At 46.0% G+C, this 22,906-nt stretch overlaps 1 protein-coding gene across 1 annotated transcript in view; it reads left to right on the plus strand.

Moving 5' to 3' along the window:
- The window catches only part of LOC115792164 (arf-GAP with Rho-GAP domain, ANK repeat and PH domain-containing protein 1), a 59,866-nt gene extending 39,213 nt beyond the window's left edge, over positions 1–20,653 (plus strand). Inside the window, exons 19-26 of the mRNA XM_030746591.1 lie at positions 13,382–13,481; positions 14,768–14,969; positions 17,727–17,772; positions 17,885–18,099; positions 18,175–18,384; positions 18,619–18,724; positions 19,585–19,726; positions 19,909–20,653. Coding sequence (XP_030602451.1) covers positions 13,382–13,481; positions 14,768–14,969; positions 17,727–17,772; positions 17,885–18,099; positions 18,175–18,384; positions 18,619–18,724; positions 19,585–19,726; positions 19,909–19,959 — 1,072 coding nt within the window. The 3' untranslated portion in view covers positions 19,960–20,653. The remainder of the gene's footprint in view (positions 1–13,381; positions 13,482–14,767; positions 14,970–17,726; positions 17,773–17,884; positions 18,100–18,174; positions 18,385–18,618; positions 18,725–19,584; positions 19,727–19,908) is intronic.
- The last annotated feature ends 2,253 nt before the right edge of the window (positions 20,654–22,906 follow it).

Raw genomic sequence — 22,906 nt, forward strand, 5'->3', positions numbered from 1 at the left:
CCGGTGTTCTGATATTCTAATTTTTAATGGTCTAGTTGTTTTGCCCACATATGCTAAACCACAGGGACTGTAATCCCATTTGTAATACAGTAATATAATGGTCTAAGGAGAGACCTCCCACTCCTCAGCCACCTCCTCCAGCTCATCCAGAGGAACACCGAGGCATTCCCAACCCAGCTGAGAGACATAATCTCTCCAGGGTGTCCTGAGTCTGCCCCAGTCCCATTAGGACATTCCCAAAACTGCTCACCCAGGAGGCGCCGAGGAGGCATTCTAGTCGGATGTTTGCACCTCCTCAGCTGGCTCCTTTTTTACTCTGAGCCCCTCCTTCACCGGTTGCATCCATGAACTCGTTCTGTCAGTCATTACTCAGAGTTCGTGACCACAGGTGAGGGTAGGAATGTAGATCGACCAGTAAATCTGTAGCTTCGCTTTTACGCTCAGCTCTCTCTTTACTACGACAGATGTACGACTGCAGCCACAGCCTCAATCCATCTGTCACTCTCCTGCTTTATGAACAAGAGCCACAAACTCTTCCCTGACTTGGAGTGGGAAATCCACTTTTCCAGCTGAGAACCATGGCCAGAAGAACCACACCATCTGCAAAGAGCAGAGACGTGATCTGAGGACACCAAAGTGGAAACTACAGCACTCGGCCGCACCTACAAATTCTGTCCAATAAGGCATGAACAGAATCCCGAGAAAGGGCAGCTCCAGTCCAAGGCTCACTGGGAATGGGTCTGACGTACAGCTGCCAATGTGAACCAAGCTTTCGCTGCTGTTGTAGAAGGATCGAATGGCTCACAACAATGAGTCAGTCATCCCTTAATCCCACAGCACCCCCTACAGGATTCCCCGATGTACATGGTTGAGTGCCTTTTCCAAGTCCACAAAACACATTTAGACTGGATGGAAAAACTGTCACGCACGCTCAGATATCCTCCAGAGGATGAAGAGCCGGTCCACGGTCCAGCGTTCCATGATCAGGAAGAAAACTGCGTTGTTCCTCCTGAAACAATGGTTGGAAAAATGCTGGTGTCTGGCTTAACAACAAGAGCTCGAGAAGCCACTGCACAGCTACACGCCGCCATCTTTGAGCGTGCAGCACAGGAACGCACACTAGAGCTCAGGCCAGAAATATCCATCACTGCCAGCATCAAAGCCTCTCAAAAACATCACACTAACCTCTTTATACACAGCCTGTGATGCTAGCACAGAGCTAACAGCAGAGTGTGACAAAAGAAGATCAACAAGCTCACAGGATCCAACATTTCCACCCATCCCTGTTTCTCCAACCACCGTCACCCCAGCAGGTCTCTCTGATTTATTACCTGTTTAATCAGGTAGTAACATTAACATTAGTAGTTACATTAATGCTTTCCTTTTTGTGACTGATGACCCAACACTGGTAGCATCTCGAATAGAAGAGAATAGAATGCCTTTGTCATTATACAGGATGTACAATGAGATTGGAGATCTCATGACCTGACAGCTGCAGTCAAATGTGTCTGATCTGATATGTACAACTCTAACCCCACAACATTCAAATAAGCAGCGTACTGCAGGGTCTGAGTCACTACAGATGAAGCATCACTGTCTCCCCGCGTGGGTGTCAAGCTCTGAAAAAAAAAACAGGTTTTAAAAGCAGCAGCAGCTCCCTCTGCTGGACACAGCTATTCACTGCAACTTCCTACAAACTGACTCCACAGGTGAAGCAGAAAGCTCGAGTCATTTCATACAGTTAAAAAGGTAACTGCCAAACTAATATTCTAACTGTTCGTCCTTCATCTGAAGCTCTCAGCAGCAACTCAAGATCAAACCACACATTTAAAATCAGCAAAAAGCTATTTAAGCATAAAAATTCAAAAACAATAAATAATACAGCTTCATCAACTGCACCAAAATATAAAACAATTAAATGTGGATTGTTAAACATTAGGTGTCTCTCTTCCAAGTCCCTATTAGTAAATGATTTAGTAATTGATCAACATATTGATTTATTCTGCCTTACAGAAAACCTGGTTACAGCAGGATGAATATGTTAGTTTAAATGAATCAACACCCCCGAGTCACAGTAACTGTCAGAATGCTCGAAGCACAGGTCGAGGAGAAGGAGTAGCAGCAATCTTCAATTCCAGCTTATTAATTAATCACAGACCCAGACAAAGTTTTCATTCTTTTGAAAGCCTGACTCTTAGTCTTGTCCATCCTAATTGGGAAAATCAAAAACCTGTTTTATTTGTTATTATCTATCGTCCACCTGGTCCTTACTCAAAGTTTCTGTCTGATTTCTCAGACTTTTTATCTGATTTAGTGCTCAGTTCAGATAAAATAATTATAGTGGGTGATTTTAACATCCATGTAGATGTTGAGAATGACAGCCTCAACACTGCATTTAATCTATTGTTAGATTCAATTGGCTTCTCTCAAAATGTAAAGGAGCCCACCCACCACTTTAATCATACTCTGGATCTTGTCCTGATATATGGCATAGAAACTGAAGACTTAACAGCCTTGTATCACTTCCTGTTCCTGTTTCGGAGCACAGTGTTTTGCTGTCTGTTAGCTGTTATATCTGTATAACTCGATTTATCTGGATAATAACATATTTTAGTGTAATCTTCACCTACTTTAATTAGCATACTCTTTGCTGAATCACCTGTATTCACATTACTCACTTTATTTGTTTTTAGAAATTCGCTAGCTTAGCTCAGCTAGTAGCTTAGCCGACTCACTACCAGCATGGCTTCTTCTCCTGTCTCTCCTGCACTTTCCTGCTCTGGGTGTCACATGTTTAGTTACTCCTCGGCCTCCTTTAGCAGTAACGGTACTTGTAATAAATGTAGTCTGTTTGTAGCTCTGGAGGCCAAGCTTTCTGAATTGGAGACTCGGCTCCGCACCCTGGAAAATCCTGCATCTAGCCAGGCCCCTGTAGCGGGTGCGGACCATGGTAGCTTAGCCGCCGTTAGCTCCCCCCCAGCAGATCCCGAGCAGCAGGGAAAACAGGCCGGCTGGGTGACGGTGAGGAGGAAGCGTAGTCCTAAGCAGAAGCCCCGGGTACACCACCAACCTGTTCACGTCTCTAACCGTTTTTCTCCACTCGGCGACACACCCACCGAGGAACAAACTCTGGTTATTGGCGACTCTGTTTTGTGAAACGTGAAGCTAGAGACACCGGCGACCATAGTCAAATGTCTTCCAGGGGCCAGAGCAGGCGACATTCATGGAAACTTGAAACTGCTGGCTAGAATAGAATAGAATAGAATAGAATGCCTTTATTGTCATTATACAGGATGTACAATGAGATTGGAGGGCCACTCCTGTTCAGTGCCATGTAACAGAAATCAAACTCTCTAAAATTAAAATAGAAATATTATAAAAATATTATAATCTAGTATAATCAATGTGATCAAGAGATATACAAAAAATAAACAATGTGTAAAATATACAAAAAATAGAATGTATAAAATATATACATACATACCTACATTGGTGCATCTGTACATTGTAAGAAAGTAAATGTGTGTATACATATGATAATGAAGATGATGAATATTGCACTTGGTGAATGAATATTGCACTAGTGAATGAATACTGGATATTACACAATATAGGAGTGATAGATATTGTTCAGTATGAATGATATAATATTGCACAGAGATGTGGGTGTTGCACAGTTACAGTGGGTGAGTGTGTGAGTTCAGGGTGGTGATTGCTCTGGCGAAGAAACTGTTCTTGAGTCTGTTTGTTCTGGCTTTGATGCACCTGTAGCGCCTGCCAGAGGGCAGCAGGTCAAACAGGTCAAAGCCAGGGTGTGAGTTGTCCTTGATGATGTTCCTGGCTCTGCTGATGCAGCGGGAGGTGTAGATGTCCATCAGGGAGGGGAGAGGGCAGCCAACGATTCTTTGTGCTGTCTTGACTACCCTCTGAAGCCTGACCCTGTCTGCCTCAGTGCAGCTGCCGTACCATACTGTGATACAGTACGTCAGCAGGCTCTCAATGGATGAGCGGTAGAAGGTCAGCAGCAGGTTTGAGTCCAAGTTGTTCTTCCTGAGGACCCTCAGGAAGTGAAGTCGCTGCTGAGCCTTCTTGATAACAGCTGTGATGTTATCTGACCAAGAGAGATCAGCAGAGATGAGGACACCGAGAAACCTGAAGGTGTGGACCCTCTCCACACGCTCGCCGTTGATGTAGAGGGGAGCTGGGTCAGTCCTGTGCTTCCTGAAGTCGATGATGATCTCTTTGGTTTTCATGGTGTTCAGTACCAGGTTGTTCTCTGAACACCAGGCTGTCAACTTCAGGACCTCCTCTCTGTAAGCTGCCTCATCTCCCTTTGAGATGAGTCCGACCACTGTGGTGTCGTCAGCAAATTTGACGATGAGGTTGTTATTGTGGGCCGGACTGCAGTCGTGGGTGTAGTAGAGGCAGTACAGGAGGGGGCTCAGCACACAGCCCTGTGGGGAGCCAGTGCTCAGTGTGCGGGTGGAGGAGAGATGGGGGCCAAGTCTCACAGTCTGGGGCCGGTTGGTTAAGAAGTCCTTGATCCAGGAACATGTGAGAGGGGGGAGGCCCAGGGTGTGCAGTTTGGTGGTGAGAATGTCCGGGATGATTGTGTTGAACGCTGAGCTGTAATCCACAAAGAGCATGCGAGCGTAGCTCTGCTGCTGCTCCAAGTGGCTCAACACAGAGTGGAGAGCTACAGCGATGGCGTCCTCTGTGGATCTGTTGGCACGATATGCAAACTGATGGGTGTCGAAAGTGGGGGGCAGGTGGTCTTTGATGTGCTGGAGAACCAGCCTCTCAAAGCACTTCATGATTACCGGTGTGAGGGCCACAGGGCGGTAATCATTTAGGCTGGTGACAGATGACCTTTTGGGCACGGGGATGATTGTGGCTGTTTTTAGGCAGGGGGGGATGACTGCTTGGGCCAGGGAGAGGTTGAAAATCCTGGTGAGAATCAGGGTGAGCTGGTGGGCACACGCTCTGATCACCTTGCCAGGTACTCCGTCTGGTCCGGCAGCCTTCCTGGGGTTCACTGCCAGGAGCACGCGCCGTACCTCATGCTCCTGGACAGTGAGTGGGGTGCAGCCTGGTGGGGGGGGCAGGACTGGAGCAGATGGGTGGTCCTGAGGCATCTCAAAGCGAGCAAAGAAACAGTTAAGTTCCTCTGCTAGTGACACACTCAGGTCTCCTGCAGTCACATCACAGCCTCTGAAGTTTGTGATGTTCTGAATGCCCTGCCACACCTCCCGTGTGTTATTGCTGGACAGATGGGACTCTATTCTCCTCCTGTAGTCCGTTTTTAGGACTACAGGACTACAAGCCCTAGGGTTGTGGGAGACTTAGAGTGGGTTAACAACCTGAACCAGTTCTTTAACAGGTTTGACCAGCCACCCACCCCTCCCCCAGCCCAGTCCCCCCTGCTGTCAGGCCCACCATCTTTAATGACTGCCAACCTTTCTTCTTCTTGGGACCTCACACCTCTCAGCTCTCAGCCATCACCCACCCCCTTCACTTCTGAGGACTCCATCTCACAACCCCCATCCCCCACCTCCATCTTGTCCCTCTCAACTCATCATGTGAGGAAGGAGCTACGTAAGATCAAGGTGCGAAAGGCTGCTGGTCCAGACGGCATCAGCTCCAGGCTCCGGAGGTGCTGCGCAGATCAGCTGTGTGGCATCATGGGATACATGTTCAACCTGAGCTTGAAGCTGGGGAAAGTACCACAACTGTGGAAGACCTCCTGTGTGGTACCGGTACCAAAGACCAAACATCCAAAGGATCTTAGCAGCTACAGGCCGGTAGCCCTGACATCGCATCTAATGAAGACCCTCGAGAGGCTGGTCCTCAACCATCTACGCCTCATGGTGTCGTCTTCGTTGGACCCGCTGCAGTTCGCCTACCGGCCTGGCATCGGGGTGGATGACGCCATCATCTACCTCCTGCACCGAGCTCTGACCCACCTGGAGAAGCCTGGAAGCACTGTGAGGATCATGTTCTTTGATTTCTCCAGTGCTTTTAACACCATCCAGCCAGGACTTCTGAGAGACAAGCTGGAACTGTCAGGAGTGGACCACCACATCTCCGAGTGGATACTGGACTACCTCACTGACCGCCCACAGTACGTGAGGACACAGGGCTGTGTCTCTGACAGGCTGGTCTGCAGTACGGGGGCCCCACAGGGAACTGTGCTGGCACCGTTCCTCTTCACCCTCTACACTGCAGACTTCTCCATCAACTCCCCACGCTGCCATCTGCAGAAGTTCTCTGACGACTCTGCCATAGTTGGCCTCATCACAGGTGAGGATGACTCAGAGTACAGACAGTGGACTCAGGACTTTGTGGACTGGTGCCAGCGGAACCACCTCCTGATCAACGCCGCTAAAACCAAGGAGCTGGTGGTGGATTTCCGCAGGCGCAGACCCACCACACGGACACCGGTGAACATCCAGGGAGTGGACATTGAGATAGTGGACTCTTATAAGTACCTGGGTGTTCACCTAAACAATAAACTGGACTGGACTCACAACACTGATGCGCTCTACAGGAAGGGTCAGAGCAGACTCTACCTGCTGAGAAGGCTGAGGTCTTTTGGAGTGCAGGGGACACTCCTGAAGACCTTCTATGACTCTGTGGTGGCATCAGCCATCTTCTATGCAGCAGTATGTTGGAGCAGCAGCTTGTCTACAGCTGAGAGGAAGAGGATAGACAAGCTCATCAGGAAAGCCAGCTCTGTCCTAGGATGTCCTCTCGACTCAGTGCAAGTGGTGGGAGACAGAAGGACTCTGACCAAAATAACATCACTGATGGACAAGGTCTCCCATCCCATGCATGAAACTGTTGCTGAGCTGGAGAGCTCCTTCAGTGACAGACTGCTGCATCCTAAATGCACAAAGGAGCGTTACCGCAGATCCTTCCTCCCAGCAGCTGTAAGACTTTATAATCATCACTGCTCCCAACAAAAACCACAATAGCCTACACAATGTAGGATAATATATAATATACTGTAAATAGTCCGGCCTGTTAAGGTTCAACACACAGGCACATCATGTACATTGTATATAGTGTTATTATTATTATTAGTAGTATTAAGGTTAATATTGTTTGTTGATTTTATATATATTCTTTTCTTAATAGTGTGAATTATTATATCTTTATTTATATTTATAATAACTGCGGCTGCTGTTACACCCAAATTTCCCCTCTGTGGGACAATAAAGGCTGTTTCTTCTTCTTCATCTTCTTCTTTTGGCTTTTTTAATTCCTCTTTTCAGGTCAGCTCGAGCAGCACTGTACAGAGCTCTGTCGCCTGACCTGAAGGCAGCATCACGGGTTTTGAGGAGTGAACGGACCTGGCTGTTCATCCAGGGTTTCTGGTTAGGGAAAACCCGGATGTTTTTGCTGACAGTCACATTTCCGATACAGAACTTAATGTAGTCCAGTACCGTCCCTGTGAATGTTTCTAGGTCCTCGTGTTCGAATAAGTCCCAGTCTGTGTATGCAAAGCAGTCCTGTAGGTCAGAGAGTGCGTTTTCAGGCCAGGTTGTAATGGTTTTTACAGTAGGCCTGGCTCTCCGTCTGAGGGGGGTATATGCTGGGGTGAGCAGCAGGGAAAGATGGTCGGACTGGCCGAGGTGGGGGAGGGGTTTGGCTCTGTAAGCGTGCTTAATGTTGGAGTAAACATGGTCAAGAGTGTTCTCCCCTCTTGTGGAACATTTGACATGTTGGTGGAATTTCGGGAGTACAGTCTTTAAGTTGGCCTTGTTAAAGTCTCCCGCGATAATAAGAACACCGTCGGGGTGGACCCGCTGCTGTTCGTTAATGGCGTTCAGCAGGAGAGAGAGCGCCATGCTAACGTTAGCATCGGGAGCTATATACACAGCTGTGACGATCACTATTGTTAGCTCTCTGGGTAGAAAAAAGGGCCGACATCTTACAGACATGTACTCGAGGTCTGGGGAACAATGTTTGTCTATGATTGTTCCGTTGTTACACCAGTCCTCATGCACGTAAATACAGAGACCCCCTCCCCTGCTCTTACCGGAGTCCTTGGTCCGATCTCCGCGTAGCAGAGTGCGGCCTGCTAGCTGCACGCTAGCATCGGGAATGTGGGGGTTTAGCCAGGTCTCGGTGATAATCATTACACAACAGTCATGAACATAGCGATTTACAGCCAGCTCTAACTCTAGGTTGTCCGTTTTATTTACCATGGACCTGGCGTTGGAGAGATACAGGCTCGGCAGAGGCCTGTGTGGTTGGCATTTCAGCTTCAGCATAAAGCCGGACCTGCAGCCCTGCTTCTGCTTCCTCTCCTTCCGCCGTCGGCGGCGCCTTCCAGACCCGATAACAATCCACGGAGCCCCCGGCAGTCTCGCTATTTCGTCTGGGATGTTATGAGTGTAGTGAAAATCACTCGATACTGATATCTTGTGCCGGTAGCCAATGTCCACAAGATCCTGGCGTGTGTAGCAGTTGTTTGCAAAGACAAATGCACCAAAACTAACAAATATGAAATACAAAAAGTACAAAAAGGAGCACCGAAAGGAAGAGCCGTGAGCCGCTGCGTCTGTGCGCGCCGCCATCTTGTAGCTAATCGTAGATTTGGTAAGATCGTTATTCACGTCAGCAGTAATGACACCCGGTTACGCCAATTGGAGGTCACTAAAATTAATATTGACTCGGTGTGTAACTTTGCAAAAACAATGTCGGACTCTGTAGTTTTCTCTGGGCCCCTCCCCAATCAGACCAGGAGCGACATGTTTAGCCGCATGTTCTCCTTGAATCGCTGGCTGTCTGAGTGGTGTCCAAAAAACGACGTGGGCTTCATAGATAATTGGCAAAGTTTCTGGGGAAAACCTGGTCTTGTTAGGAGAGACGGCATCCATCCCACTTTGGATGGAGCAGCTCTCATTTCTAGAAATCTGGCCAAATTTATTAACCCTCCTAAAAACTGACTACCCAGGGTTGAGACCAGGAAGCAGAGTTGCAGTCTTACACGCCTCTCTGCAGCTTCTCTCCTCCTGCCATCCCCCCAAAACCCCATCCCCATAGAGTCGGTGCCTGCTCCCAGACCACCAAAAACCAAAGCTAAAATCAGCAAAAAGCTATTTAAGCATAAAAATTCAAAAACAATAAATAATACAGCTTCATCAACTGCACCAAAAAATAAAACAATTAAATGTGGATTGTTAAACATTAGGTCTCTCTCTTCCAAGTCCCTATTAGTAAATGATTTAATAATTGATCAACGTATTGATTTATTCTGCCTTACAGAAACCTGGTTACAGCAGGATGAATATGTTAGTTTAAATGAATCAACACCCCCGAGTCACAGTAACTGTCAGAATGCTCGAAGCACAGGTCGAGGAGGAGGATTAGCTGCAATCTTCAATTCCAGCTTATTAATTAATCACAGACCCAGACAAAGTTTTTATTCTTTTGAAAGCCTGACTCTTAGTCTTGTCCATCCTAATTGGGAAAATCAAAAACCTGTTTTATTTGTTATTATCTATCGTCCACCTGGTCCCTACTCAGAGTTTCTGTCTGATTTCTCAGACTTTTTATCTGATTTAGTGCTCAGTTCAGATAAAATAATTATAGTGGGTGATTTTAACATCCATGTAGATGCTGAGAATGACAGCCTCAACACTGCATTTAATCTATTGTTAGATTCAATTGGCTTCTCTCAAAATGTAAAGGAGCCCACCCACCACTTTAATCATACTCTGGATCTTGTCCTAACATATGGCATAGAAACTGAAGACCTAACAGTATTCCCTGAAAGCCCCCTCCTGTCTGATCATTTCTTAGTAACATTTACATTTACTTTAATGGATTACACAGCAGTGGGGAATAAGTTTTATTACAGTAGAAGTCTTTCTGAAAGTGCTGTAACTAAGTTTAAGGATCTAATTCCTTCATTGTTATGCTCTTCAGTGCCATGTGCCAACACAGTGCAGAGCAGCTACCTAAACTCTGCTCCCAGTGAGGTCAATTATCTCGTCAATAGTTTTACATCCTCACTGCGTATAACTTTGGATACTGTGGCTCCTCTGAAAAGGAAAGCTTCAAATCAGAAGTGCCTGACTCCTTGGTATAATTCACAAACGCACAGCTTAAAGCAGATAACCCAAAAGCTGGAGAGGGAATGGCGTCTCACTAAATTAGAAGATGCTCATTTAGCCTGGAAAAAGAGTTTGTTGCTCTATAAAAAAGCCCTCCGTAAAGCTAGGACATCTTACTATTCATCATTAATTGAAGAAAATAAGAACAACCCCAGGTTTGTTTTCAGCACTGTAGCCAGGCTGACAAAGAGTCAGAGCTCTGTAGAGCCGAGTATTCCTTTCACTTTAACTAGTAGTGACTTCATGGATTTCTTTACAAATAAAATTTTAGACATTCGAGAAAAAATTATTCATAACCATCTCAAAGATTATTCTTCATGTTCGGCTGCTTTCAGCACTGCTGGTATTTGTTTAGACTCTTTTGCTCCAGTTGATCTTTCAGAGTTAACTTCAATAGTTACTTCCTCCAAACCAGCAACATGTTTGTTAGATCCCATTCCTACTAGACTGTTCAAAGAAGTCTTTCCAATTATTGATGCTTCAATCTTAAAAATGATCAATCAGTCTTTATTAGTTGGCTATGTACCACAGACCTTCAAGGTGGCTGTAATTAAACCTCTGCTTAAAAAGCCATCACTTGACCCAGCTGTCTTAGCTAATTATAGGCCAATCTCCAACCTTCCTTTTCTCTCAAAGATTTTTGAAAGAGTAGTTGTAAAACAGCTAACTGATCATCTGCAGAGGAACGGTTTATTTGAAGAGTTTCAGTCAGGTTTCAGAATTCATCACAGTACAGAAACAGCATTAGTGAAGGTTACAAATGATCTTCTTACAGCCTCTGACAGTGGACTCATCTCTGTACTTGTCCTGTTGGACCTCAGTGCAGCTTTGATACTGTTGACCGTAACATTTTATTACAGAGATTAGAGCATACTATAGGTATTAAAGGTACTGCACTGCAGTGGTTTGAATCATATTTATCTCATAGACTCCAATTTGTTCATGTAAATGGGGAGTCTCCTTCACACACTAAGGTTAATTATGGAGTTCCACAGGGTTCTGTGCTAGGACCAATTCTATTTACATTATACATGCTTCCCTTAGGCAGTATTATTAGAAAGCACTGCATCAATTTTCATTGTTATGCAGATGATACTCAGCTTTACCTATCAATGAAGCCAGATGACACACATCAATTAGTTAAACTGCAGGAATGTCTTAAAGATATTAAGGCCTGGATGACCTCTAATTTCCTGCTTCTAAATTCAGATCAAACTGAAATTCTTGTTCTCGGCCCCACAAATCTTAGAAACATGGTGTCAAACCAGATACTTACTCTGGATGGCATTACTTTGGCCTCCGGTAACACTGTGAGAAATCTTGGAGTCATTTTTGACCAGGATATGTCCTTCAATGCACATATTAAACAAATATGTAGGACCGCTTTTTTGCATTTGCGCAATATTTCTAAAATTAGAAACATCCTTTCTCAGAGTGATGCTGAAAAGCTCATTCATGCATTTATTACTTCTAGGCTGGATTATTGTAATTCATTATTATCAGGCTGTCCTAAAAGCTCCCTGAAAAGCCTTCAGCTGATCCAAAATGCTGCAGCTAGAGTACTGACAGGGACTAGAAAGAGAGAGCAGATTTCTCCCATATTGGCTTCTCTTCATTGGCTCCCTGTTAAATCTAGAATAGAATTTAAAATTCTTCTCCTCACATACAAGGTCTTGAATAATCAGGCACCATCTTATCTCAAAGACCTCATAGTACCATATCACCCCAATAGAGCACTTCGCTCTCAGACTGCTGGCTTACTTGTGGTTCCTAGGATACTTAAGAGTAGAATGGGAGGCAGAGCCTTCAGCTTTCAGGCCCCTCTTCTGTGGAACCAGCTTCCAGCTTGGATTCGGGAGACAGACACCCTCTCTATTTTTAAGATTAGGCTTAAAACTTTCCTTTATGATAAAGCTTATAGTTAGGGCTGGATCAGGTGACCCTGAACCCTCCCTTAGTTATGCTGCTATAGGCCTAGTCTGCTGGGGGGTTCACATAATGCACTGTTTCTTCTCATTCACCTTATTTACTTTGTTTATACTCCACTCTGCATTTAATCATTAATTGATATTAATCTCTGGCTCTCTTCCACAGCATGTCTTTTCTCTCCCCTCAGCCCCCCTCAGCAGATGACCCCCCCTCCCTGAGCCTGGTTCTGCTGGAGGTTTCTTCCTGTTAAAAGGGAGTTTTTCCTTTCCACTGTCACCAAGTGCTTGCTCATAGGGGGTCGTTTTGACTGTTGGGTTTTCTCTGTATTATTGTAGGGTCTTTACCCACAATACAAAGCGCCTTGAGGCGACAGTTTGTTGTGATTTGGCGCTATATAAATAAAATTGAATTGAATTGAATAGAATTTCCTTCCAGGACCTTCTCTCCTACATTTAAAGTTACTCAGCTCAGGGTTTAAACCTGCCAGAGCCTGAATTAAACTGGATTAGACCGATTTAGACTGAATTAGATCAAAATAGACCAAAGTAGTCTGAATGAGACCAAATTAGGCCAAAGTAGACTGTATTTGGATTACACCTTTGAAGCGCATGTTTATTCTGATGTGTTTGTGCAGGTTTCAGCTGAAATTGTGTTTAATCATCAAATTTTTGAGTGAGGGAACAATTTAGAAGAGCCAAAGGGAGGGCGTGGGGTGGGCGGGCTGTAGCCTGCCTATCCCAGCTGTCATTGGCTGAAAGATGGTGTACACCTGGACAGGTCACAGTACTGTTATAAGAACCATCAATAATAATTCTAAACCTAATCAAACATAAAGATCAAATCATTAATAATGTTATACTGAAAAAAAGATTCTGGGGGTGCCTGGGTGGCTTAGCACCTAAGCCAGCAACCACATACATATGCTGCGTTGCGGTGCGGGCGGCGCGGGTTTGAGTCCCGGCCCGTCGCCAATTTGCCTGCGTGTCTTCCCCTGTATCTTTCCCCCATTTCCTGTCTCTTTCCACTGCCCCCAGCAGGTCTCTTAAAAGCTGCTGTGGCCAAAAATGCAAAAGGAAAAAAAATTCTGATTTATGACATGATCACAGTGTGAGTAACCCACCTGCCTACCTGTAGGTTCCTTAAAACAGGTGTCATAAACATCAGCTGCACCTTTATTACTGTGACCGTCAACAAGACTGTTCGACAAACCAATGATTAACCAACAGTCAGTGTTTGTTAGCAGCATCAAAATCGAAATTAATTCATTTTTTTTTTTATAAAGTGCTGTTGATGAAGTTTTAACTCCTTTGCCTGCTGCTGTGTTTCAGACCGGCTCATCAGTTCGAGATTGTGACGCTCAGAGATCAGCTGATCTGTGCTGCTGATGATAGGGAGGGGCTGCTGAATCACCTGGTCCATATTCTGAAGGTAACTCATGTCTGGCTTTAAGGATCAGATCTGGTTTCAGGGGTCGGGTCTGGTTTCAAGGATCAGGTCTGGTTTCAGGGGTCGGGTCTGGTTTCAAGGATCAGGGCTGGTTTCAGGGGTCGGGTCTGGTTTCAAGGATCAGGTCTGGTTTCAGGGGTCGGGTCTGGTTTCAAGGATCAGGTCTGGTTTCAGGGGTCAGGTCTGGGTTTTGGGATCAGGGCTGGTTTCAGGGATCGGGTCTGGTTTCAGGGATCGGGTCTGGTTTCAAGGATCAGGTCTGGTTTCAGGGGTCGGGTCTGGTTTCAGGGGTCAGGTCCGGTTTCAAGGATCGGGTCTGGTTTCAGGGGTCGGGTCTGGTTTCAAGGATCAGGTCTGGTTTCAGGGGTCAGGTCTGGTTTCAAGGATCAGGTCTGGTTTCAGGGGTCAGGTCTGGGTTTTGGGATCAGGGCTGGTTTCAGGGATCAGGTCTGGTTTCAGGGATCGGGTCTGGTTTCAGGGGTCGGGTCTGGTTTCAAGGATCAGGTCTGGTTTCAGGGGTCGGGTCTGGTTTCAGGGGTCAGGTCTAGTTTCAGGGGTCGGGTCTGGTTTCAAGGATCAGGTCTGGTTTCAGGGGTCGGGTCTGGGTTTTGGGATCAGGGCTGGTTTCAGGGATCGGGTCTGGTTTCAGGGGTCAGGTCTGGTTTCAAGGATCAGGTCTGGTTTCAGGGGTCGGGTCTGGTTTCAAGGATCAGGTCTGGTTTCAGGGGTCGGGTCTGGTTTCAAGGATCAGGTCTGGTTTCAGGGGTCAGGTCTGGGTTTTGGGATCAGGTCTGGTTTCAGGGGTCAGGTCTGGTTTCAGGGGTCAGGTCTGGTTTTTTGGATCAGGTCTGGTTTTAGGGGTCAGGTCTGGTTTCAGGGGTCAGGTCTGGGTTTTGGGATCAGGTCTGGGTTTTGGGATCAGGTCTGGTTTCAGGGGTCAGGTCTGGTTTCAGGGGTCAGGTCTGGGTTTTGGGATCAGGTCTGGTTTTAAGGATCAGATCTCGTTCAGGGGTCAGGTCCGGTTTCAGGGGTCAGGTCCGGTTTCAAGGATCAGGTCTGGTTTCAGGGGTCAGGTCTGGTTTCAGGGGTCAGGTGTGGTTTCAGAGGTCAGGTCTGGTTTCAAGGATCAGGTCTGGTTTCAGGGGTCAGGTCTGGGTTTTGGGATCAGGTCTGGTGTGTGGTTAAGATATTTCTTTGTAAATCCACAGCTCGTCCACTTCACCAGGATCCTGTGACTTTGTTAGAATAACTTAAAATTTTCTTTCCAGGTGGTTCTTCCAGGGGGCGTGTCTTATGCTGAGGTGGGCGGAGCCTTTGCAGTCAGTAAAGTGTGTATTGTAGAAGTGGGCAGGGCCTCCAATCATCCAGAAGCCTGGTTGCTGCTTTGGGAGGATGGAGTCAGCATTTACCCCATCTACAGACAATCACATCAGCCTCTGATGATCGATCTGAGCATGCTCAGTCACCATGGTAACACAGTCTGTCCTTTCAGCATAGCTCTGTTTGTTTTTTTACTTTATTTTTTATTTTAGCTTTATTTAACTTGGAAGAAAAACACATTGAGGTTATAATCTCTTTTTCAAGTGCGTCCTGGGTATGACAGATATACACAAAAAACAGCCATAAAGGTCAAAAGGATAAATAAATTTAAAAAGTCTAAAAATGTCATTAAAAATTAAACAAAACATCTACAGCCCATTGCAGTCGTTATTTAGAAGTGCCTTAAACTCACGTATTGAGACCAGGTCCTTAAGTTTGAGGTATGTAGAATTTCGTTCCATGTAGAATTGGAACGCTTCTTTGCCTGTCTCTGTCCTGACCTCAGGAACCGACAACAGCAAACAATCCTGAGACCTCAGAGTGTGAGGACCTGAACTCTGCTGTTGCAGGTGGGTCTGAAGGTAGGAGGGAAGCAAACCTAGTACACACTTATATATAAGAAGAACTGCGAACCTGAAGGGAGGGCCATCAGACACCATCATACAGCAAACAATGATGAGTAAGAGCCTTAGAGGTTAAGATAAATCTTAATGCTCCGTGATACACAGTATCAAGAGCATGGAGACTCTGAGGAAGCGTGCATGTACAGAACATCCCAGAGTCAAGCACAGGAAGAAATGTTGCAGCGACCAATTTTTTTCTTGCCTCAACTGAAAAACATGATTTTATTCTAAAATAAAAACTCAGCTTCAACTTTAGTTTTTGATTAACTGTTGAATATGAGGAGTGAATAAAAGAGATGTATCTATTAAGATCCCAAGATATCTGTACTCTGATACACATTCGATTTGGATATCTGAGATGTAGATATCTGGGGCAGGCTCACAGATTTACACTTGGTGTTAGAAAACAACATGACTTTTGTTTTGTCCACATTTAAAACAAGTTTTAAATTATAAAGATTTTGTGGTACAGTGTCAAAAACCAGCTGTAATTGGGACAGTGTTTGTGCTTGAGTAGGTGCAGAGCTGTATATGACACAGTCATCAGCATAAAGGTGAAAATTTGCATTCTCTGCATTCTGTGTAATGTTGTTAATATAGAGAATAAATAGGAGTGGACCTAGGACTGACCCTTGTGGTACTCCGTTGGTTAAAGTGACTGAAGTTAAAGTCCTGTTTGTGAGATAGTTTTCAAACCAATTTAGCGTCTGCTCTGACAAATCCACTTCTACAAGTGTCTGTTCTAAGAGAACATGGTCAACAGTATCAAATGCTTTAGAAAGGTCTAAAGCATTGCCGTATTACCATTCAGGGCGGAGTCCAAAGGATTCACACGCCCTCACATGATTGGTCACGCCCACAGGGTGAGGGCCTTAACCTTGATTGACAGCAGTTGTTACAGGAAGACAGAGTTGGAATACTGCCGTGAGATAATGAGCGTCCACTGCTAGCAATATCACCGCTAGAAAAGAAGATGTAATGATGTCAGTATATTTTGTTTTGACCACAGGCCTCGATAACATTCACAGATTAAGGCCCTCACCGTGTGGGCGTGATCGATTTAAAAGTGACCAATCCCGTGAGGGTTTGTGAATCCTTTGGGCCCCGCCCTGAATGGTCAAAAGTCAGTTTCTTTGCTGCCGCAGAATTTTGTTGTGCATGCAGAGAGGCGCGTGAAACTGCTGCAGTGCGCGCAGTACTGGCTTTGGCTTCTTTGTGCACGTGGCTGCTGAGTACTGTATGTGTGGAAATTGATTGAGCGAATGTGAATTCATTCCTGCATCCAGGAAATTAATTTATTTGAGCAGATTGTTTTTGTTCGTGCGTGACTTTTGACCTAAATAAAAGTCCATAGTACGTGGAGTGATACGGAGCTCACCCCGTCAAACATGGCTGAGCAGATCGATGGATGATGTCGGCAGCGCTCCTACATAAAACAGCGGTCAACTCAGACGTCTCTTACAGAGTTAGAAATTATCGATCAGATTATTGCTAAGAAGGAAATCAGTGCATGGATCTTTTTTTGAAACAGAGAAAGCTACAACGGTCAGCATGCGTGAACAGACAGAAACATTAGTGTTACTGAAGACTGGGTTTGTTTTTGGGTCTTTTGGCCTTTTCGGCTTTATTTGATAGTTTCCCAGTGGAGATAAACAGGAAAGCAGGGAGGAGGAACGGGGGAAGACATGCGGCAAATGGCAACAGGCCAGGACTCGAACCCACACCGGCCGTACAGCCAAATGGCATACACGGTCGCCTGCTCACGCTGCTGAGATGTCCCGGCGCCAGTTGCTGAAAACGATGCTTTTAGGCTGTTTTGATTTTGTAGCACGGTGGACTCCTCCCTGTCTGTGAGGTCAGCGGTGATAAACTCAGGAATGCTGAAGTGAAGCTGGTTAGCTCATAGGGATATGCAGAAGACTCACAACACTGAGGTCATAAATGTGAGTCTGCAGAGTGGTGGATTTGTTTTGAGTATGTCCTCCTTTATTCTTCAGCTCAGCCTGAACTCTCTGAGGCAGCTTCCTGTCAGTACAGCCTCAGGAACAGTTCTCCAGGCTTCCTGAACGACATTCAGAGCTCTTCTTTCTGCCTTTGGATCTGTTCTCTGTCAGATGAAGAACAATGAGACAGGAGGACACAGATCTGTGGATTTCTAACATGGAGTTTATTAGTAAACATGAACCTGAGCTCACAGATAACTTCTGATTCATTAAACATTTACTGAGATGTATTATTTTTATGAATGAACCCCATGAAAGTTAACGAGGCTCATCTCCTACAGACATGAATCCATCTGAAAACCTCATCACTATGGTAACTGCAGACAGGTGAGCAGAACATCACCACCTTCATTAAAACTAATGGATATGAATTCCTGGTTTATGATTGGCTGAGCACCCAGCAGTTAGATGTGACATCACAGCTTGTTTCTGTTCTCAGGAGGGTGTCGCTGCGTTTCGAGGAGCTGTACAGCTGTCAGACCTGGTTCAACCACCTGCAGAAAGCTGTGTCCAATCAGAGCTCAGCCCCACCGTGTTCTCCTGCAGCCAATCAGAGCTCAGCTCATCGCTCTCTGTACCCAGTGATGGACGTGCGGCTAAGAGGCTCGGTGCCGCCAGCCATCGAGCGCTGTATCTCCCACATCACCACCTACGGTGAGCAGACACATCAGCAAACTGACAGGCAGCAAAGCATCATGGGACATTTTTAATTGAGTTGTTCTGTGTCAGGTCTGAAGGTGGAGGGCGTGTACCGGCGCTGCGGTCTTGCTTCCAAAGTCAGCCAATTGGTGGAAGCCCTGATGACATCACCAAACTCCGCCCCTCTGGAGAGTGACGAGCAGGGTGTGCTGAATACTAGCTCCGCCCTCAAACAATATGTACGCCAGCGAGCAAGTCTGATCCCCGATGGAGCCCAAGGGCAGTGGCTGCAGGCCGCAGGTACACAGAGTACTGACTGTAGTACTACTGTCTGCAGTAGTGCTAAAGTATCTGTAGTAATGTATCTGCACAGTACTGCAGTAATAACTGAAACATTCAGTTCAATCTATTTATGTTTCTTTGAAAAATACTGCAGTACTACTCAGCCCAACTATAGTAATACTGCAGCAGTTTGTAGTACTGCCTCTAACAGTAGTAATACTGCAGTACTTTCTAATAGTCTGGTTGTCTCAGGTATTCCAGATGAGGCCCGCAGGTTTAAGGAGTACAGACGGTTACTACGGCAACTTCCCGATGACAGCCGAGCAATCCTGAACGCTCTGTTTGGACACTTCTACATGTAACACACACACACACACACACACACACACACACACACACACACACGCACACACACACGCACACACATACACACATACACACACACACACGCACACACATACACACACGCACGCACACACATACACACATACACACACACACGCACACACATACACACACACACACACACACACACACACACACATACACACACACACACACACACGCACACACACACACACATACACACACATACACACACGCACACACGCACACACACACACATACACACACACAGACACACACACACATACACACACACACACACGCACACGCACACACATACGCACGCACACACACACACACACACACACACACACACACACAGTATCATAGACTGTACATAAAGATGGACGTAGCCTCGGAGCATGAAGCTTCTTAAAGCTGCATTCTCTCTAATGTCCAGCAGGGGGCGACTCCTCTGGGCTGATTGGATAGAAGTATCACCTCCTCTTTACACCAACGTCCTTCTGGAAGGTCTCAGATTTGTGCTCCACCCTCTATTTATCAGAACAATATTAGATTTTTATTTGTGTTCCTGGACACGAACTTAAAGCTCCGCGTTTTCATTTAGATGAACTGATTGATGTTCACTTACACATGCTGCTCTCCACCTGCCGATGGAGAGGAGCTGTTGATGCTACAGTTATCAGTTCGAGTCTCTCAGTGAACAGATTCAGTTTAAATCCAGCGACAGTCGATAGAAACACTGATTATTTATTCTGAGTCTGGGAGTCGGTGCTGCAGACACAAACGTTCTTCCTGCTGAGACAGCACGTGACCTTCATTATGAAACTGACCCCTCCCCCTCTGGCTTAGGGTCCAGGTGTTCTCGCAGGTGAACAAGATGTCGGCCCATAACCTGGCCGTGGTCCTGGCCCCGTCTTTGTTTCAGGCCATGAACCAGGACCTGATCACCCTCAACAGAGAGTTCATCATCCACCACACTCTGCTCTTCCTTGTAAGTCTCCTAATCTTCATTCAATTCACCTGGGGTCACACAGAAGGTCACACAGGCAGCAGGCTGTGAACTGTTTTAACCCAGAGTGCTAACTGATCCAGTTTTAGGTTGAGCTGCTGCAGCAAACACACACACACAAACTGTGCTGATCACTGAGTGTCTGATGTGATGTTTGTGTGCAGACCCCAGACTCAGCTCAGAGGGAGGAGGAGGAGCAGATCACCACCTTCTGATGAAGATCAGCTCGAGTTTCCTGATTTTTATTTTTTAACAAGCTCGTTTTTGGGATGTCGGAGGAAACGTTTTACTGTTTTTATTTTGAACCCTCAGAATCACTCACATTAATCTGGGACCAATCACTGCCCACTTCCTGTTTCCTGTTTGCGCCCCCTGCTGGTAGTTTACTCTCATTTTATAAGCCAGCGTGTGACATAATGGAGCTGCTGATGGGAGAGGCTGCAGCTCCACGTTAATGTGGGTTATACCCAAATATGGGCTGATTTGAATCATTTTGGCACACAGAAGTGTGAACGTTGAAAATCTGATTTAAATTCTTGTTTTATTGTTTCATTCTCAGCTCGTTAGAGTCTGAACCTTTTAATGAGGGGATGTTAGATTAGTTTTCCTTCATAAATCAGAGGATTTCTGTGTGATTCGGAGCTGAAGAGTTTCATAAATCTGAGTGAACATGAACGCATCGCTGTGTGCAGACTGCAGTCAGTGTGTGGAGGTTTGTGTGTCTGTGTGTCACTCCTGTTTTTACTGTAATCGATCAAACAAAATCACAGATATCAGCATGAACCTTTTACTGTTTCTGAGATCTGTAGTTACCTAACGAGTCCTTAAAATTGTTCTTTTACAGAAACAATAAAAACCTGAATGAAAAAAGTTTTTTATTTTTCTGCAGTTTCATTTTTATCTTGTAGATCAAACATACGCTGAAGTTTATTTTTGAACATGTAATAAAGGGTAAAATCTGATGTGTGTGTCAGTGTGTCGGCCTCTGTGGGCGTGTCTGTCATGTTGAGTCATTTCCTGTTTTATTTTGATAGTTCCTTCCCTGTTAGTCTCGGTGTGTTTAAGCCATCAGAGTGTTGCTGTGTAAATGTTCTTCACACTGTTCTTGATATCAAAGGAAAATGAAACAGACCTCTGAGAACCTCTGACCTTCAAACAAACGCTGACCTTTATCTGCAGCTCCTGAGCCGTCCTGCAGCACCAACATCACTGAGCCTGTGACGGAGCTTTGAGCCAGTCTGGCAGCCATTAAACTTTAATTTAGAGCTTCAGATTTTAAAGCTTCTGTCAGAGCAGAAAGGTTGGAGTTCATACAGATGTTTAACAGCTGCTGCGGCCCCTCGGTGCGGTCGTGTTGGCTGATCTTCTTCAGTCCTGATTTTAGATGAAGCGATGTGAAGAACATGCAGCGCTGCTTTGGGCTCAGAGATGAGCTGACAGGGTTTGTGTAGTTCTGCTGTCAGTGTTTGCTGTGATGAGCTTCATCCTTCAAACAGTCAGCTGTGGTGGAGGGATCCATTTACATCACCTGCTGCAGGTTTCTGTCAGTCACCTGGAGCGGTTCAGGTCTGTGATCATCCATCATCACGATCAGGCTGACAAGATCTCCAAATACATGAACGTGTCGGCTCCGGGGCCCCACAACATCCTGCTGGTCATCAGAGTGGGGCACAGCAGAGGAGAGACACTGAAGAAGATGGAGGAGATCTTTGGAGAGACCTGAGCTGCAGGACCTGACCTGAAGGCTGGAAGCAGATACCACGTCTTCAACAACCTCAAAGCCAACGATCGTGGTCAGGTCCTGGATCTGCTGGAGAAGGTGGAGAAGAAGGTGTCTGACAACAGAGGAGTTTTACTCCAACTACACCTACCTGGATGTGGGGAAGGTGCTGGATTGTAGAGAATCAGAGGTCAGAAAGTTCTACAAGAAGAAACTGACGGAGGCTCAGGAGCTGCAGGTGGAGCAACGGCTGCCGTCTGAGGTGGAGGAGCTGAAACTGTGGAGCAGCATGTGGCTGAAGACTGAAAGCAGAGGAAGCTCCCAGGAGAGCCTGAAGCTGAAGCTCCGCCTCAGGGAGGTGGAACTTCAGACGTGGCTGACATATTTAAGCTGTTATTACACACACACACAGACACACACATTTTTGTGTCCTCCCTGGGTGTTTTTTTTTTTTTGTGTGTTTTTGTGTGTTTATTTATGTTTCTAATCTCTGATGTGAGGACGTGTCTCAGTGTGTGAGCAGCATGGGTGGAGTTAAGCTGTGTTACATAGTTACATAATTATATCCAAATGTTTCTGGACACATCTGTCCTCTCTGTGTGGAGTCTGCATGTTCTCCTCGTGTCTCTGTGGGTTCTCTGGGTTCTCCGGCTTCCTCTCACAGGCCACAGACATGCAGTGAGTGGGGTCATAGATATGAATGGTTGTCTGTCTCTCTGTGTTAACCCTGCGACAAGCTGGTGACCTGTACAGGTGTGCCTCGCCTCTTGGCCTATGACAGCTGGGATAGGCTCCGCCTCTGAGGTTCACAGAGCAGGTCTGAAGAAGAGGAAACATCCATTGAGGAGCGGCTGTCTTGGAGAAGATGCTTCATTGATATCAGAGGTCAGAGGTCATGGACAGACTGGTTGGAGCTGAGAGGAAGGTGACAGCATCAGTCCTGTCTGATGAGTCTGGATCCATCCTGATGAGGGAGGAGTCAGAGCTCTGCAGGAGTTCTCCTGATCATGAAGCACATTTAAAACTCAAACTCTGCAGTACTTCTGTAAGTCTGAGACCTGCTCACAGCATTCTAGATTTACTCTGTGACTGATGTCCTCCCTGCTGCTCAGCTTCACTCCTGCTGGTGTGATCAGTAAAGACGTCTGTGTTCAGATGAGGAGAAGCTAATGCTGCACTGATTAAACAAGAGCAAAACAAAAACCTGGAACAGAAATCAGCTTTAATGTTCAGACTGAGCACAGACACAGGTGGGTTCTCAGGTATCAGCAGAGCAGAGCTGCTGCACCTGCTGGGAGGTAACCAATCAGTGTGAAGGTAACAGTTCACTACCGTGTGTACACCAACCTTTGCTCGTCTACACAGAGTACTGCAGGAGTACTGCAGTCTGCTCTTCATGGTTGAAGTAACTCTGTTTGAAGTATCAATACTGCATTACTTTC

This window comes from Archocentrus centrarchus, chromosome 14, assembly GCF_007364275.1.
Source record: "Archocentrus centrarchus isolate MPI-CPG fArcCen1 chromosome 14, fArcCen1, whole genome shotgun sequence".
In the NCBI taxonomy this organism is placed as follows: Eukaryota; Metazoa; Chordata; class Actinopteri; order Cichliformes; family Cichlidae; genus Archocentrus; species Archocentrus centrarchus.